The sequence below is a fragment of the Culex quinquefasciatus genome, chromosome 3 (genome assembly GCF_015732765.1).
Source record: "Culex quinquefasciatus strain JHB chromosome 3, VPISU_Cqui_1.0_pri_paternal, whole genome shotgun sequence".
Lineage (NCBI taxonomy): Eukaryota > Metazoa > Arthropoda > Insecta > Diptera > Culicidae > Culex > Culex quinquefasciatus.
The window spans coordinates 201,311,259-201,330,274 of NC_051863.1; the positions used below are offsets into that span (position 1 = coordinate 201,311,259).

Consider the following 19,016-nt stretch of genomic DNA (forward strand, 5'->3'; position numbering starts at 1 on the left):
GATTTTGTGTGTGTGTAAATCTTAACAAATAAAATGTTAGGGTGGTACCATATCACAATGATCCATAACCGAAATTTTGTTAAACGATATTTGTATCTTGGTACACTGAGAAATCCAAAATCCAGTATTATTTTAGTACATTTGTTGAATTCTTGAATATGAAGAAAAAACATAAGGCGATTGCCATATCCTACTTTTGATCCAATTCGTGAATAGAGTAGAGTAGATCCACTTTGACTCTTTTTTAGAAACATGCAAATTTTGATCTTTCGAGCAAGTATGAGCAAAATTTGCTATACACAGTCTGAAAGTAAATTAAATTTCATGAGAAAAACTGCATACGAGACTTTGGTCACACCCGTACAAAATTGTTCCTGAAGGGTTGAAATTCGAAAAAATCTTGAAAATAATTAATGCTTTCTTTCGTTTGAATAGCTAAAAAGGGGGAGGGGTCAATCAAAATTCCAAGAACAGTAAAATTAACAACATTCAAATACCTTTCGAATGCAGCCAGAAGAATCAAATTTGGTTTAAAATTGGCTGAGTTATACAAGTTTTAAGAAAAAATCTTTTTTGCGAATTTTGAAGTTTCAGCTAATAGAAATAACAAAAATGTCTGCACTCTCAAAGCCGCCAAAAATTCAAATTCCATTCAATCTTGCTCAAAATTTGGGAAAGTGTTTTTGAAGGTATGAGAAAAAATAGAAAAATACTACATACCATACCAATCAGCATAGCGCACCAGGTACGCGTGCTGTAGCAAGAAGACGCTTCCATCTTTCTCGATCTTGAGCTGCTACTCTCCAATTTCCCAGGTTACAGATCTTCCGGATATCACCATTCACTTGATCTCCCCACCGTGCGCGCGGTTTCCCTGCTCTTCTGCCTGTTCCGCCAGCTGGTTCAGCGCGGTCAAAAAGCAGTCTGACAGACTGGCTCTCGTCCATTCGGGCGACATGGCCGGCCCACCTGAGCCTCCCGATCTTCGCCTGGGTGGCGATGGTCGGTTCTTCAAGAAACGCGTGCAGTTCGTGGTTCATGCGTCTTCGCCACACTCCGTCAGACACCTGCACTCCACCGTAGATCGTTCGTAGCACCTTCCGTTCGAAAACTCCAAGGGCTCGTTCGTCCTCCTGCCGCATCGTCCAAGTCTCGTGGCCATAGAGGACTACCGGTCTAATCAGTGTTTTGTACATCGTCAGCTTCGTGCGGCGTTGCACTCGATCTGATGTGAGAGTCTTCCGTAATCCGAAGTACGCACGATTCCCGGCAAAAATACGAGTCCGGATCTCTTTGCTGGTGTCGTTGTCGGCGGTTACCAGCGATCCCAAGTACACGAACTCGCTCACCTCCTCCAACTCATCATCATCCACAGCTAGAGGGTGAGACATGGGGGCCAACGTGCTTCGAACCCCTTCCTCTCATGTACTTCGTCTTCGTCGTATTCATGCCAAGTCCTACACGCCTTGCTTGTACCTTCAGTCGGGTGTAGACATCCTTCACCGTCTCCAGGTTTCTTGCCACAATGTCGATGTCATCGGCAAAAGCAAGCAGCTGGTAGGACCTGTTCATGATCGTGCCACTCGTGTCAATGCCCGCCCTTCGAATAATGCCCTCAAGGACGATGTTAAACAGCGCACAGGATAGGCCATCACCTTGCCGCAGCCCTCGGCGTGATCCAAAGGGTTCCGCTAAATCCCCCGAAACACGCACGTGACACATCACACCATCCAAGGTAGCCTTGATCAGTCGAGTCAGTTTAGGCGGAAACCCGTTCTCGTGCATAATCTGCCATAGCTGCTCGCGGTCGACTGTATCATAGGCCGCCTTGAAGTCGATAAAGATGTGATGTGTGGGCACGTTGTACTCACGACATTTCTCGAGGATCTGTCGGAGACAAAATATTTGGTCCGTGGTGGCGCGCGCGCCAGTGAAGCCCGCTTGGTAGGGCCCCACGAACCTCCTTGCATGGGGTGACAGCTGACGGCAGAGGATCTGGGAGAGGATTTTGTAGGCCGCGTTGATAAGCGTGATGCCGCGGTAGTTGCCGCAGTCCAGCTTATCGCCCTTTTTGTAGATGGGGCACACGACACCATCCATCCACTCCTCCGGTAGCTTCTCCTCCTCCCAGATCTTGGAGATCACACAGTGAAGCGCCCTCGCCAGTTTCTCTCCTCCATATTTGAAGAGCTCACCGGGTAACCGATCCTTGCCGGCAGCTCTGTTGTTCTTCAGCTTCCTGATCTCCCTCTTTACCGTTTCTAGATCAGGCGCCGGGAACTGTTCATCAGCTGCGGGCGCTCCAAGGTTGACTCCAACGCCGTCTCCGTCCGCTTCGTCGCCGTTAAGGTGCTCGTTGAAGTACTGCTTCCACCTGTCCAACACCTCGCTTTTGTTCACGATCAAGTTCCCCTCGTTGTCCCTGCATACATCGGCTCGCGGCACGAAGCCTTTGCGGGACCGGTTCACCTTCTCGTAAAACTTCCGCGACTCGTTAGCTCGGAATAGCTGCTCCATTTCTGCGCAATCCCGGTCTTCCTGCTGGCGCTTTTTGAGCTTGAAGACCGCGACCTGCCGATTCCGAGCCTGCCTGTATCGTTCCACGTTCCCTCTCGTCGCCTTGTGCAGCTTCCTGTCGTAAGCTGCCTTCTTCTCGGCGGTAATCCGTTGGCACTCGTCGTCGTACCAATCGTTTCGGCTGACTCGGATCGCACTACCCAGTGTGGCTTCCGCTGCACTGCCGATGGCTGAGCGTATGCGACTCCAACCATCTTCGAGCGAGGCTGCGCCAAGTTCCTCCTCACCTGGCAGATTCGCTTCCAGCTGCTGCGCGTACCTGTGGGCCACTTCTCCGTTCTGAAGACACGCGGTGTTGAACGGAGGGGCCCGCCGGCTCCGGCGTTGGTTAAACACCGTCGACAGCTTTGAGCGCATGTCAACTCCAACTAAGTAGTGGTCCGAGTCAATATTCGCACCGCGAAAGGTGCGTACGTGCGTTACGTCCGAGAAGAATCGGCCGTCGATCAGGACGTGGTCGATTTGCGTTTTCGTCCGTTGGTCAGGTGATGTCCAGGTGGCTTTGTGGATGTCCTTGCGAGGGAAGTAGGTGCTCCTGACCACCATTCCTCGGGAGGCTGCAAAGTCAATGCAGCGTTGGCCGTTGTCGTTCGTGACCGAGTGCAGGCTTTCTGGGCCTATTGTCGGCCGATACATTTCCTCCCTCCCAAACCGAGCGTTCATATCCCCAATGATGACTTTCACATCCTGCCGCGGACAGCCGTCATACACCTCCTCCAGCGTCACGTAGAATGCTTCCTTTTCATCATCGGGCTTTTCCTCGTGGGGGCAGTGCACGTTGATTATGCTGTAGTTGAAGAAACGGCCTCTTATCCTCAACTTGCACATCCGCTCGCTGATCGCCGTGAAGCCGAACACGCGATCCTGCATCTTGCCCCGCACAATAAAGCCGGTACCCAGCTTCTTGTCCTTGCCGCCGCTCAGAAAAAACGGGAATCGGTCTGCCGACCTGGCCAGTCGAGCACCTGCTCCTCCTCCAAGCACACCTCCTGCAGTGCCACAACATCGAAGTTGCGAGGTTGCAACTCATTCGCCAATGCGAACTGGAAACCCAAAAGTTCAGGGATCTGCAGTTCCAAGAACCGAGTCGCCAATCGGTGATCTGCTTTTAATAGGCTTCTGCCGTTTGCTCCGGATTTCCAATCTTCTTGCCATTCGCGATCCTCTTTTTCGGTAGGCAGCCTTATCAGGGCCGCGCTACCTAGCCTCGGGGCGACGAGGTCGCCTACGAGCTACCGAGACTTAGATACTAATGCTACTGAAATTTAACTTTCATTTTTTGATTTTTGTCACACCTGGGTCCACTGTGCGGCGGTTGGACTCGCAATCCAAAGGTCGTCAGTTCGAACCCTGGGGGGAGAAGGTTCCTTGGTGTGGAAAGAGGTTTGGGTGCCCTTCCCATTCAAACCTTTGGACTTCTACGTTCGAGCAGATGATTTGATTATGATTTTTGAAAAAAAAACTAGCAAAAAAATCCCAAATTTGGTGTATGTTTAAGTTATAAAAGAAAATGTGATGTTAATTCTATTTTTGTTCTCTAGTGATATTTAATATTCATAAATTTGTTTATATCGTTTCCTTTGAACCGAACAACAAAATTGGGATAAAATCTGCGCATTAACATGAAAAGTAGAAGCATGGTAGATGTTAAAAGAAACTTTGATATTCTGCTTTCGCGTGTTATGCTTGGAAGCGCAAAGTATTGTTGCACGTTGCTTTTCTACCAAATTAAAAAGGAGGGGAACAGTTTGAGGAAATTAAAATTCCGGTCATAATCCTACTACCTAATTGCCTAGAGTAATCTTTAGAGAAAAAACTGGACTTTTAAGAAGTGCCAGCTCTAAGGATGCAGATAAATTGCCCTCACCTAACTCTCCTTTTCAGCATCCAATTTGAAGGCCAGATTCGGCTCTAATGGTTTTTCTTAATTTTGACAGAATCATTGGACAAATTGATCTTTGCAAGGAAAACTTCTGAACGACAAATCTTTAAAGGGAAATCTGATAGTTCAAAAATCATGATTTCCTAAAAAAAACTTCAAGCTGTCACTTAATAAAAAAAGAGGCTCGTCATAAAATATAGTCATTGCAAATAAAAAAAAAACTGAGCGAAGAAGATGACATCGAAGTCAAAGATATCCCTACACATAACAACCACGCAAAGATGGTGATAACAAAGTTTAATCCCACTGAAGTGCCAATCAATCTTCATTCAATTTCTCTTTGGTGTTGATGGTATCAACATATCCATACCAGAGGTAGTTGAATGAAGGGTGAAAACATGTTTCCCTTGTTGTCAACAAATCTAATAAAAAACTTTTCGAAGAATTTTCAAATTCCTCAGTGTTGAGTTATACAAGAAACAAACGGCGCAGGAGTAATGCTGACCAATTCATATTCATTATATTTTTTGTCTAATCCACTAGCGTGCACAGGGTGGGGCAACATGGGGCAACTGCCCCACCATCCTCAGAAATTTGTTCTAATTTTAGTCAAGGGGGCGTCCATAAACGACGAAATTTTCTAAACGTCCATATAATTGCCCCACCTTCCTCGAGGAGCTAGGCACGCTACTGATAGGAATTGACTATATATATAATTTGACAAGTTGTATCACATCAATTAACAACAACAATATTATTGACAAAACTCAACCGTATAGCATTACCCCCTTTGGCGATAATGAGAAAAGTGTGAGACGGTGTAAGAGGTTAATGCTTTACGAACCCAATACATCATAATGATATAATAAAAAGCTCAGTGGGAATGCCTATGAACACAGTGAGAATATATATAACCCTTACAAACTCGAACGGCATGCAGCTTCGACAGAGATCCAGAATCTACTCAAATTCAGTAACAGTGCGATTCTAGCCACTAACAAATTCATATTTAAAATTAAAAACCGACCATCTTTACAACTTATTTTAAGCTATCGCAGGATTCAAAATTTCAAATAAGCTAAATACAATAATTTTGCCAAAACAGATTTGCATTGAATTTCTACATAATTTCTTGTATTATTTTTGACCAAGCCTCCTGAAATAATATATGCATTTTTTCTAAACTTCCACGATAGTAAAATAGTAACAGCTTATTCACAGTATCTGCACGACGAAAGCAAATCTCATCAGCTCTTCCCTCTGACACAAACTTCATGCATACCTACATCGTCTTTAGTGTTGTAAGTGAGAAACACACAGTTAAAAATAGTTGCGATTTCGATACATTAGACACAACACAAAAATTACGGTATGTTTAATTTAAACAGGTTTATGATGCCGTTTAATGTTTAATACAAAAATAAAATAATTTAAAAAAAAAAACAATTTTGAACTGTGCTTCCTTTTTAAAAGGAGCACGCGGATGAACGTTCGTACGAAGGGTGGGCTTCCTTTGCTAGGATATCTGATCGAATTATTCTGCTACGTTACTTCCCTGAGGAAGAAGTGTTTGAGAGCTAATTTGATTATAAGTATGTGGATACTAAACTTTAGATTAATTTTTAGGTGGGCACCCACGTTTTCAATCAAACCAAAACAGAGCTTTAAAAACTTGGTAAAATTCATTTCGGTCGGATTTCGGTCATTCGATTTTTTTTTGTATTTTTTAATCCGACTGAAACTTTTTTGGTGCCTTCGGTATGCCCAAAGAAGCAATTTTGCATCATTAGTTTTTCCATAAAATTTTCCATACATATTTGGCAACTGTCCACAAAAATGATGTATGAAAATTCAAAAATCTGTATCTTTTGAAGGAATTTTTTGATCGATTTGTTGTCTTCGGCAAAGTTGTAGGTATGGATACAGACTACACTGAAAAAAATGATACACTGTAAAAAAAATTTGGTGATTTTTTTATTTAACTTTTTGCCTTCCTCACTGAGGTAAGGCTATAATCCTGCTCGAAAAATGAACTTTTGAAATACAGCTCGTAGACCTATATTCATGTATACCTATCGACTCAGAATCGAAAACTGAACAAATGTCTGTGTGTGTGTATGTGTGTGTGTGTGTATGTATGTATGCGTTCAAAATTCTTGCCAAGTTTTCTCAGCACTGGCTGGATCGATTTTGATCAAACCGGTTGCATTCGACTTGGTTTAGGGTCCCATACATCGCTATTGAATTGTTTGAAGTTTAGATAAGTAGTTCAAAAGTTATATATAAAAATGTGTTTTCACACATATCCGGATCTCACTTATATGCATGAAAACTATGTCAGGATCCATCATCCAACCCATCGTTGGTTGGGTAATCAAAAGACCTTTCCAACGAGTCCAAAACATTGAAGATCTGGCAACCCTGTCTCGAGATATGTCCTCTTAAGTGGTATTGATGCACTTTTTTGAAGCCGGATCTCACTTAAATGTATGTAAACTATGTCCGGATCCACCATCCGACCCATCGATGGTTAGGTAATCGAAAAACCTTTCCAACGAATCCAAAACACTGAAGATCTGGCAACCCTGTCTCGAGATATGGCCACTTAAGTGATATTGATGCACTTTTTGGAAGCCGGATCTCACTTAAATGTATGTAAACTATGTCCGGATCCACCACCATGGTTAGATAATCGAAAAACCTTTCCAACGAATCCAAAACACTGAAGATCTGGCAACCCTATCTCGAGATATGGCCACATAAGTAATATTTATGTACTTTTTGGAAGCCGAATCTCACTTAAATGTATGTAAACTATGTCCGGATCCACCATCCGACCCATCGTTGGTTAGGTTATCGAAAAACCTTTCCAACGAGTCCAAAACATTGAAGATCTGGCAACCTTGTCTCGAGATATGTCCACTTAAGTGATATTGATGCACTTTTTTGAAGCCGGATCCCACTTAAATGTATGTAAACTATGTCCGGATCCACCATCCGACCCATCGTTGGTTAGATAATCGAAAAACCTTTCCAACGAATTCAAAACACTGAAGATCTGGCAACCCTGTCTCGAGATATGGCCACTTAAGTAATATTTATGTACTTTTTGAAGCCGGATCCCACTTAAATGTATGTAAATTGTGTCCGGATCCACCATCTGACCCATCGTTGGTTAGATTATCAAAACCCTTTCCAACGAGTCCAAAACATTGAAGATCTGGCAACCCTGTCTCGAGTTATGATTACTTATGTTATATGTGTGTACGTTTTTTTCTGGATTCAAAAAAATAGCTGAAATATGTGTCCAAACCACTCATATTACCCATTGTTGGTAAAAAAAGAGGAAGGCATCAACCACATAGGTGGATTAAGTTAGTTTTATCACTAAAACTTGATTTGCAAAAAACACTATTGTTAATTTTTTGATATGTTTTAGAGGACATAAAATGCCAACTTTTCAGAAATTTCCAGGTTGTGCAAAAGGTCTTTGAGTGAGTTATGCATTTTTGAATCAATACTGATTTTTTCAAAAAATCGAAGTATTGGTTGCAAAAATTTTTCAACTTCATTTTAAGATGTAAAATCAAATTTGCAATCAAAAAGTACTTTAGTGAAATTTTGATAAAGTGCACCGTTTTCAAGTTAAATCCATATTTAGGTGACTTTTTTCAAAATAGTCGCAGTTTTTCATTTTTTTAAATTAGTGCACATGTTTGCTCACTTTTGGAAAAAATATTTTTGAAAAGCTGAGAAAATTCTCTATATTTTGTTTCTTGGGACTTTGGATTAGTGTGCTGACCACGGGGACGCGCTGTCTTGTTTTTGCATGCTCATTTTCATTTGTTTTGTGTCGCTGTTTGTGTGCTTGGGTGCGTGGTTATTATAATTAAATAATGGCATCAATGGTGCGCTGACCACGGGGACGCGCTGTCTTGTTTTTGCATGTTCATTTTGATTTCTTTTGTGTCGCTGTTTGTGTGCTTGGGTGCGAGGTTATTATAATTTAATAATGGCATCATTAGTGTGCTGACCAAGGGGACGCGCTGTCTTGTTTTTGCATGCTCATTTTCATTTCTTTTGTGTCGCTGTTTGTGTGCTTGGGTGCGTGGTTATTATAATTAAATAATGGCATCATTAGTGCGCTGACCACGGGGACGCGCTGTCTTGTTTTTGCATGTTCATTTTGATTTCTTTTGTGTCGCTGTTTGTGTGCTTGGGTGCGTGGTTATTATAATTTAATAATGGCATCATTAGTGTGCTGACCACGGGGACACGCTGTCTTGTTTTTGCATGTTTATTATTATATTTAATTGATTATATAACCACACTATATTTTACACTTAACACATTATACAAAACACATATGAAACTGTAAACAGGAGCGTTTGGTACGGTATGTCCACGCATCCTTCCTCCCCTGTAGGTTCTGTGAAATGTGATCCGTTCTCAGAATCCTCTCTGCGGTAAACACAACGTAGTAGGGCTGGCCGCTTTAATTTTTGCAATGCATTTTCGGGTGTTCTCGGATGTACTGCAATTATTAATAATGACAAGAAAAGTGCTTGGGGCGTAATCTAATCACAAGACTTTCCAGCATGCTTTCATCGGACTGGCTGCGTTTGTGTTAGATTAGATTAGATTAGATTAGATATATTTTGTTTCTTGGGACTTTGTTTATACGACCTTTAGTGGTTGAGATATTGAAATGCAAAGGTTAAAAAACAGGAAAATTGATGTTTTCTAAGTCTCACCCAAACAGCTAACAATTTTTAATTGTCGATATCTCAGCAAGTAATGTTCCGATTTTCAATGTTAAAATATGAAACATTTGTGAAATTTTCCGATCTTTTCGAAAAAAATATTTTGAAAATTTTCAAACAAAGACTAACATTTTAAAAAGGCGTAATATTGAATGTTTGGCCCTTTTGAAATGTTAGTCTTGGTTTAAAAATTTTGAAAAAAATTTTTTCGAAAAGATCGGAAAATTTCACGAATGTTTCATATTTTAACATTGAAAATCGGACCATTAGTTGCTGAGATATCGTCATTAGAAAATGGTGTGTTGTTTGGGTGGGACTTAGAAAACATCAATTTTCCTGTTTTTTAACCTTTGCATGGCAATATCTCAGCAACTAAGGGTCGTATCAACAAAGTTCAAAAATGCAAAATATAGAGAATTTTCTCAGCTTTTCAAAAATATTTTTTTCAAAGGTGGCCAAACATGTGCACTAATTTAAAAAAATGTAAAACTTGAAAAAAGTCACCTAAAAATGGATTAAACTTGAAAACGGTGCACTTTATCAAAATTTCACTAAAGTACTTTTTAATTGCAAATTTGATTTTACATCGAAAAATGAAGTTGAAAAATTTTTGCAATTAATATTTCGATTTTGAAAAAATCAGTATTGATTCAAAAATTCATAACTCGCTCAAAGATTTTTTGCACAACCTGGAAATTTCTGAAAAGTTGGCATTTTATATCCTCTAAAACATATAAAAAAATAAAAAAAATAAAAATAATGTTTTTTTGCAAATTAAGTTTTAGTGATAAAAAGTTAAATAAAAAAATCACCAAATTTTTTTTTACAGTGTATCATTTTCTTCAGTGTAGTCTGTATCCATACCTACAACTTTGCCGGAGACACCATATCGATCAAAAAATTCCTTCAAAAGATACAGATTTTTGAATTTTCATACATCATTTTTGTATGGCCAACTGCCAAATTTGTATGGAAAATTATATGGACAAACTAATTATGCAAAATGGCTTCTTTGTGCATACCGAAGGCACCAAAAAAGTTTCAGTCGGATTAAAAAATACAAAAATTAAAATTTAAGAAAAAAGACCGATTTTGTAGAGAATTGCTCTAGGATAGAATACCTAATCAAAAATACAACTGGATAGTATCGTCAATTCCATATCATTTATACCCGAATTTTTAAATTTAATGTATTGATAGGGAATTCACTTCATTCAATTCAATCGATTGGATTGTGTTTAAGGAGCCCAAATCTATCACTCAAGACTAATATTAAAAAGTAAACCTTTTATGCACAAAAGTATGGTGTTATAAAAAAAATCTTTCGCGGGCAGGCCTAAAAAACAAAGCTCATATTTATAAAGATGGTTTCCATTATTCCGTAGATTTCATTCATTTACTTTTTAACAACTTTTCAGGCCGTTACAAATATTTTCCTAATCGCGCAACTTTTTTTAACTTAAAATAATTCAAAATAAAGTTAATTTTTTTTATTACTACAATAAAAATATAGAAATCGAATATTCAAGTCATTTTTTCAACATTTGAATGCAAAAAGTGTTTAAAAATGCTTATTACAGCAATCCAGTTTATTTGGATTTGAGAAGTATTTTTAAATACGAGCTAAACACCCGGCTTACTGAAAATTCGTTCAATTTTTGCTGTGATTAATACGCGGTCAATTTTGAGACCATCCGTAAACCACGTGGATACTTTTTGGAAATCTCAACCCCCCTCCCGCCCCCCTTAAAAAAATCATTTTTGTATGGATCGTGGACAATCGCCATACCCCCCCCTGAAGTGTCCACGTGGTTTATGGATGGTCCCTTTAGGCATTATGTCCGTTTTCCGCTTTTGAATCAACTTTTTCAAGTGTATCAACAATGAAGAGTTGTTTGCTCACTTTTATTTGAGCTATTTATTACTTTGGACCAGTCAAAACACTTTATGAAAGCTCTAATTCATGATCAAAGTGCTGATAGGCCAATAGATAATAGAAATAGGATGATGTTGATCCTAGATGCTGTTCGCCTACTTGGATATTTTGAAAACTGATGATTGCAAAACTACTGGACTATGATCAGAGTCGGGAACCATAAACTTCAAAAAATATTTGCAACGGCCTTATGACTCTGAAAGGGGTCCATCCATAAACCATGTAGACACTTTTTTGGGAATCTCTTCCCCCCTTCCCCCACCTTTGTGAACAATTGTCCATACAAAAAAACTTGTCGTGGACAATCGCCATAACCCCTTCTTTAAAGTGTATAGCGGAATTAAAAGGAACAACTCGTCTCTTTGTATTAACAGTGTCCACGTGGTTTATGGATGGTCCCAAGGCATCAGTCGCATTTGGCGGCCCTCTTTATTTAGAAAAACATTCAATATTGATTTAATCAAAAAAACGGGTTTCTTTGTGTTATCTGTAAAACCGTTAAAGATCGGATGGAGATGGGGATGGGGACGTCGGTCCCGGCCTTGGTTGTTGTTAGGCCGTTAAATCATTCCAAGCGTGGGAGTCGTCTCCCTGCTATAATGACAAACAACCCACCAAACCATAAACCACGTGGACATTTTTTCGGAATCTCAATCAAAAAAACTCACCTGTGATGTATTAAATGCCTAACACAGATATTGCTCACATGTGCACTGCAACCACAAAAAAATCGCCTTCATTCAGCTAAATTTGCAAGATATTTTTAATCACTTTTTAACAAGAAATGGAAACGACCGAAACGCACTATAAATATCACCAGTGCACACTAGAAAAGTAAACGGCGTTGCCATTTTTTTCGACAAATGCAGAATTTTTGAAGAAACTCATAGAAAATACACAGGTAAACTCAGGTTGACGATTTAAATCACCGAAAAATCGCGACAAAATTAGCTTCAATCTCTTTATGCAAAAGTTAACAATCAACTGCTGTGAGCTGTCATCACACACAACTAAAGAATATACACTCTCACCCAAAATTCAAACAAAACAATGTAATTGGACCAACGTGGGTTTGTAAACAAACAGTCTATCCTGCTCATGCTAAATGTACACAGTCTCATCCAAAATTCAAACAGTGTGGGTTTGTAAACAAACAATCTATTCTGCTCATGCTAAATGTACACAGTCACTGACGTAAGCAGGATAAACTGCTTGTTTACAAATCCAAATTGTATTGCTTAAATTATCCAATGGAAACATGAGTGCATTTAACGCAAGTCATGGTTCTTTAAATTTTGCATAATTCAGCGCTACACAAAAAGTGTAAAACATGGCATTTTTGGCGTCACTCTTGTCAAGAGTGTAATCAAAACGTGATTGTCAAAGTTGCATCATGGCTCTGTGCGTGAGGGTTTTCCGCCGCTGGAATCATTTCAAAACCCTGAAGCAATACGAAAATGTTCCGATCGCACCGGGATGTCCTCAGTCTCTCGTGCAGCAAGTCATTCCTGTCGGGGAAAAGTGCTACCTGGCGTGGCACCCCCAGCCACAGTTCCCGTATGAACATTCGAAGCCAATTGTGAGGAATTCCGTGGAATCAGGTTCGAATCTAATCAACGACGAGCTGGTTTGTTCCGGCGCGAGCGGCTTGAAGGACAAACATCCCGAGTTTGTTCGTGACGAGCTCGCCAAGGCAACCTTCACCACCAAGCACCGTTGGTTCCCACGAGCACGCGACAAGAAAGCGAAACGCACTCCCATGGACCGGGAATTTCTTTAAGCTGTTTCGTGGCTTAGTTGGCTTCTAGATTTTTAATTAAAATAATGTAATGAATAAAACTTTGTTTCTTGAAAGTTCAGTGCCTTTATTTGGGAAAAACATACTTAAATACTTAATCGATACGTCTCTTCTTCACCAGCGAACCGAGTAAATCCGAAATGGTTGGCATTGTGGTTTGATCAAAAATTGCATTCACATTGGAAGAGGAAGATGGCGCCTCGGCTGAGGGAGCATTCTTCAAATCTCGGTGATGCGGAAATGTTGGCATAAGTTTCGGATCACACGGTAAAGGCGCTTCCTTGAAGTAGCTACTTTGCAAACACTCTTCGGCAGATGCTCTCTTCTTGGGGTCGTACATAAACAGGAAGTTGAGCAGCCGCAGTCCCGCCGATGAAAGCCATGCGAATTTAGGTTTCAGGTTATTGTACGGTTGGGCCTTCAACGTGAAATTCTGTAGTGCCGGCAGACGCGAGAAATCGGGCCAAATGGTTTCGGACGGCGTTCCGAGTAGATCTATGATGAGCTCAATTTGGGAAATCTCACTGACACCTGGTAGTAAAGGTTTGTGGGCCAAAAGTTCGCCCAGAATACAACCGGCGGCCCACATGTCCACGGCAGTGGTTTGCTCCTTCGCACCGAACAATAGCTCAGGAGATCGATACCACAAGGTGACCAGGCCCGGTGTCATCGGTTTAGTCGAGTCGCTCTGATAGCGGGCCAATCCGAAATCGGCAATCTTCAGGCAGCCCTTGTCCGTGAGAAGCAGATTTGAGACTTTTAAGTCGCGATGAATGATAAAGTTGGCGTGCAAATAACGCAGCCCTTTCAGGAGCTGAATTACGATGCATTTAACCTGGAAGCAAAAACACATTTATTTTATTCAAGAGTTTTGTCCAGAATTTTTATATTTTACCTGTGACTCCGTAAACGGCGACTCCATGTTGTCCAGAAGCGAAGCCAAATCTTGCTCACAAAACTCCATAACCAGAAAAATGCTCTCCAGGCTGTTTCCGACCACAACTTCCTTCAGCTGGACTACATTTTCGTGATTGCAACTCTTCAAGATCTGAATCTCTCGCAGGCCGCTAACGGGAAATCCATCCTTAAATATTTCCTGATCAATTCGAACTTTTTTCAGCGCGACAATTTCATTATTAGTAGTGTCCCTGGCTCGAACTGCAGGAAATAATAATAAATTATAGAAACATCCTACTGAAAACAGATCAGAATTAAACTTACACACGATTCCGTACGTTCCTTCGCCCACTCGATTACACTTTTGAAAGGCGGACACGTACCGGCATTTGCCAAACTGGAAAAAAATGTAATCAATTATCATATCGAAGTGCCTTGAGTAACACTGAGTCTCCTACAATGTCCTTGCTCGGGATGTCGGTGAACTGTTTGGTCAAGAAGGACATCAGGCCCTTCCGCGTTATTGGTCCGCACGGGTCGCTCGTTCCGGTTTGTTTACCTCCGTCGGCAGCCTTGCGCTTTTCTGGAATAGAATTCGTTTCGTTAAACAACCGATTTACGTTTGAGGAACGCAGCTTTTTTACCTTTAGTCATGTTGAAGTTCGAATTAGAATGTAGTTACTTCGCAAATATAGAGATATTAATTTTATTAATTAAATATCAGAATGGATTTCAGAAACACTTCTGCAAAAGCATCAAACAAAAAGCAACAAAAAGCTTTTTTGACAGTTCAACCAAATACACTGTTGTGGTAAATTACTCAAAATGCGCGTAACTGTTCTACAAAAACCGTGTAACTGTTATACAGGTATTTTCGCATAAGCCTGTATGTTTTGATTCCGGCATCCACACGCCGTGTGATTTTTTGTTTTGAATCTCTTTTGCATTGTTGCTCAAAACGGTGAGCGTTACATTTTCATATTATTTATCATGGATCTTTACAGTAAAGTGTACACCGAGGTAATGTGTTTCCTCACATAGTTGAGCGACTGATATCAAATTATTATTTTGTTCAACAGGCTCTGCAGAAGAATACAGCGGAGGCGGCAAAATGGAAACAATACGAACAAGAACATCAGGAAGTGAAATCCAATCTGGACCTGTATCGCAAGCAGTTCAAAGTTGATATTCTTATCCCGATCGGATCAAAAGCCTTACTCCCGGGCTACTTGTACCACACCGGGGAAGTGTTGGCCAGTCACGGTTCCGGTTACTTTTCCGACTGTACCGTCAATCAGGCCAAAGTAATCGTTGATCATCGCCTTAAAGCCGCCCGGGAAATGCTGCAAAAATACGACAGGGAGCGAGAACTTTTTACCGATAAGGTGGAAGTGCCTTTTGCAGAGGAAGCATTTGGAGGTCAGGAAATCATCGAAGAATACGACGACCAACGAGAAAGTGTGTGGCGCGAAGAGCATCGACAACGTGTCAAGGAAAGCAAAATACGCGAGGCGCAGGAAAGGCAGCAGAACAAGCAGGATAGCACAGACCGACAAATCATGGAGCATCTGGAAGAGTTGGAGCTGATGGAGGAGCTAGAAGCGGAAATAGACAGATTGAATGTGCCCCCCAACGACGAACAGTTGCACAAGTTGATGTCTGGCGAGATCAGGTTGAGTGAAAAAGAGAATTGCTCACGATCGTGAAACAGAACACCACTCAAATACATCATGCACTCCGGTGCACAATTCCTCAAACGACGAACAATGTGAAATTGAAACCACTGACGACGACGAGGAGGAGGACGAAGAGTCGAGTGCTTCGGAAGATAACGTTTCACCAGCATTCTTAAAGCTTTTGCAGGTTACCAAGAGCATGAACAAACGCGACAAAATCGAAACTTTCAAGCAAGAATTGAAGGAAATTCAACTTAAATTAAAACATAGTGAAACCACCATCGAAGAAAAGGTGGACCTTTACGATCTGTCGTACGAGCTGGAAGAAGCACTTGATTTTCTCCTTCCTTCATGGGAAGAATCCGGTGAGAAAAGCGAAAAAAGAAAAAAAGTTATCAAGTTTGCGAACGACGTGAGCGTTAAAATCATTGATGATGAAGAAACAAACACAAAGTGCAACAGCACACTGGAGCTTAAAATCAAACATTCTGATGAATGCACCACATATTCGACGCCATCCGATGGAAACAACGAAATTCAAAGTCCAGTTGACATTTACCGTTTGTTTGAGCATTGCACATCAAAAGAGATCGTTGCTCCGCCCAAGCTGGAAACCAAATCAATTTTGAAAAAGCGAAACGCAACCCAACAGGAGGCTAAATACATCGAGTCTGTAACTAAGAAAAAGAGCAGCATTGCAACAGACGTAAGTAAATAATGTAATGCTAGCAACAGGATATTTTTTTAAACACTCCTTTCTATTCCTCAGATCATCGGAGACGTCGTTGAACATAAAGTCACAAATCCTGATTCCAATCCATGTTCGGCTATAAAACAAGACTTTACAGAACCGAAAAAGATCAGCCGGTTTAAACAGCTTCGTAAATAATTTTTTTTGGGGCGCGTGAAAAAATTTGTTTATCAAAAATATATTATCATAAAATATAAATATAATGTCATAACATCACAGTATTTATTTTATCCGGACAGACAGTTTATATGTATCTGATTTTTCATGTGAAGAAATAACTGTTTTGGATTTTGAGGTAAACAGAGACGACACTTGGTCGAAATATCGACCTGTTCAGAAAACTTTTTGAGAAAAAGATGAATATTTTTATCTTTTTGCTTAATTTTATAAAGTTTCCATTGTTTGGCAAAAGATCCTCTATAAATACTATATATTCTAAGAAAAGTGTCATTACGAAAACCAGCACCAAGAAGTATCTTATAAAAATAAGTTCATGAGGAAAAAAAAAAGGATTTCACTCGACATGCTGAAATTCAGGGTGCCCATAAAAGCGCGTAAGCCGAGACGCGAGCAGGAGAGAGCAAAATACAGTTTTCTCTATCCGCTTCGAACTTTGCTTTCTCACGGCTCGGTTCGCGTGCTTTTATGGCACCAGCCCTAGGGCTTTCATGCGCAACCATAATTTCACACATTCATACCATCTTTCGTGGACACATTGGTAAGGGATTCTAAAAACATTGTATAACAGATTGAGAAATATTTCCACATGCTCGAGTGAAATGTTTCCGCAGGTCGAATGTATTGATTTACGACGTCCAAGGCTCATTTGCGCTCAAATTTCCAATTTTATATACATTTTTCTTGAAAAACGCTTTTTAGGTCGTTGCAAATATTCTTCAAACTTTGTACACCTTTCCAGTTGTTTTGCAATCATTCTTTTCCAAAATATCTAAGTATTGACGATTTTTACACAATATACATCGTAATTTTATATAAATTAAAAATATATTTAACGATCTCAAACATGCTAGGGTGATTATGACGGACAAAAGTAACTGCGCAGCCTCAACTCGAGGGGAAGCAATTGAGTTTGGGGTCCCCAAAAACACGTGCACTTTGAATATTTGAAAAATATTTTGACAGCCAAAATTGCATGCAATATGTGGGAGTAGCGAACAGCACTAATTCTCCATACAAAAAGAAAAAATTCAAAGTGCACTTGTTTCTGGGGACCCAAACTTCATGCTTACCCTCGAGTTGAGCCAGCGCAGAAATTTTTTGGTCGGTGTTATCAAAGCATAAACATTAGGGTGGTCCAAATCCGGGCTTGCTCGGGGCTACCCCATGAAATCCCATCACTAGGCTAAATTTCAAGTTCATTCTGACCACGAGAACCCCTCCCTCTAAGTCAGTGTTTTTCAACCTTTTGCAATCCACTAAACCCCCCACCCTCCCCCCTCCCCTTTTAATTAATCAATACTCAAATATAATTACATTTTCTATGTTTACAGAAAGATAATAATTTTCATAACAAATCAAAGTGTAAATAATGCAATAAACTATTTTTCTTGAACAAGAAAAGCCACTATTCTAGGCTTCTTTTCGTCTAAATTACAATAAATAAATACAATTGGGTACTAAAGCCCTATGTCAATTTTTATGTACAACGGTAAAAAACACGATTAAAAACTATTTCTGATCACTTTTTTTCATTTTAATGCAAACAAAAAATTTGACAAGACAACATTTTTTCGATGGATCAACTATGGTCCCCTTGGAACGAGCTGTCAAGTAGGAGCTTTTCTGTCAAGAAGGACCACGAGGTTAATTTTTCAAAATTGCTTTAAAAAACCATTTTAAACTTTTTGTGGTCGTACAAAGGGTAATTTTACTCAGAAAAATAAGCTTTATCGCTGTAAACAATAATATCAGCAATCTAAGCTTCATTTTAGGACCAAATTATAAAATATGTACTAATATTAAATAAAATTAAAAATAATCTCCGGTAGAAGACAGATTACCTAGCAGATTACTCTAAAAAATCTAAAGAATTCAAACAATCTTAAATAATATTTGAAAAACTTTATTTCATTTTCCAATTATTTTTTCAATTAATTGTTCTTGCTAAAAAGTGTACAAAAATGTCATAGAAACCAGCAAAGAAATCTGTCGCAAAAAAATGAAATAACAAGCTATAGTTTCAACAAAAAAAAACAGTTGTTTTGCAATCATTAGGCTGATACAAATTTTATTTAAATGTTTTGTCTCCCCCCCCCCTCCCTCCACAAAATTGGCCCGAAAAAATAAATTCAAAATTTCAATGGAAATTTAACTGCAATCAGCTGAAATCAATTTAAAATGCATTCCCCTGAGTATCCCTGATGATTATCATCGCAAAATGTTTTTTTTTCGCTTAAAATTTTTGTTTTCGTCAAATCTTACATTTTTTGAAAACTAATGATTGCAAAACAACATAACTAGTGTAAAATGCATTTTAAAACACCTTCTCCATGCAAATTATGAAATTATATCTTGTTATTTCAATATTTATATTTTTTTGCACCCCTCCCTCGACACCGTCCAGAGCCGAGGGACAAAAAGTTTGAAAAATATTTGCATCGGCCTTAGATTTCAAAAAATGTAAGATTTGACGAAAACAAAAAAAATATTGAAAGAAAAACTTTTTTTTAAATTATCTAAAGCATTTTTAATTTAACTTAAGCATGCTCAAAATGA

The 19,016-nt window shown here is 39.8% G+C and overlaps 4 protein-coding genes across 4 annotated transcripts; 2 read left to right on the forward strand and 2 right to left on the reverse strand.

Annotated features, from left to right (window-relative positions):
- Positions 1-1,345: 1,345 nt before the first annotated feature.
- On the reverse strand, positions 1,346-5,489 carry LOC119769379. The gene is made up of 4 exons (XM_038261435.1): positions 5,483-5,489; positions 3,031-3,566; positions 2,257-2,922; positions 1,346-1,375 (listed from the first exon to the last, which is right to left on the reverse strand). Exons 1-4 carry the CDS (start codon positions 5,487-5,489, stop codon positions 1,346-1,348), a joined length of 1,239 nt encoding a protein of 412 aa, XP_038117363.1.
- A 7,025-nt stretch (positions 5,490-12,514) lies between these two features.
- LOC6032792 (39S ribosomal protein L42, mitochondrial) lies at positions 12,515-13,012 on the forward strand. The gene has a single exon (XM_001843279.2). The coding sequence runs from the start codon at positions 12,552-12,554 to the stop codon at positions 12,936-12,938; it is 387 nt and encodes a 128-aa protein (XP_001843331.1). The 5' UTR covers positions 12,515-12,551; the 3' UTR covers positions 12,939-13,012.
- LOC6032791 (cyclin-dependent kinase 10) lies at positions 13,003-14,644 on the reverse strand. Its single transcript, XM_001843278.2, has 5 exons — positions 14,498-14,644; positions 14,312-14,436; positions 14,178-14,250; positions 13,852-14,114; positions 13,003-13,791 (listed from the first exon to the last, which is right to left on the reverse strand). The coding sequence occupies exons 1-5, from the start codon at positions 14,505-14,507 to the stop codon at positions 13,051-13,053; spliced, it is 1,212 nt and encodes a 403-aa protein (XP_001843330.1). The 5' UTR covers positions 14,508-14,644; the 3' UTR covers positions 13,003-13,050.
- Positions 14,645-14,742: 98 nt separating this feature from the next.
- Positions 14,743-15,705, forward strand: LOC6032790 (unconventional prefoldin RPB5 interactor-like protein). Its single transcript, XM_001843277.2, has 2 exons — positions 14,743-14,873; positions 14,933-15,705. The coding sequence occupies exons 1-2, from the start codon at positions 14,844-14,846 to the stop codon at positions 15,557-15,559; spliced, it is 657 nt and encodes a 218-aa protein (XP_001843329.2). The 5' UTR covers positions 14,743-14,843; the 3' UTR covers positions 15,560-15,705.
- The last annotated feature ends 3,311 nt before the right edge of the window (positions 15,706-19,016 follow it).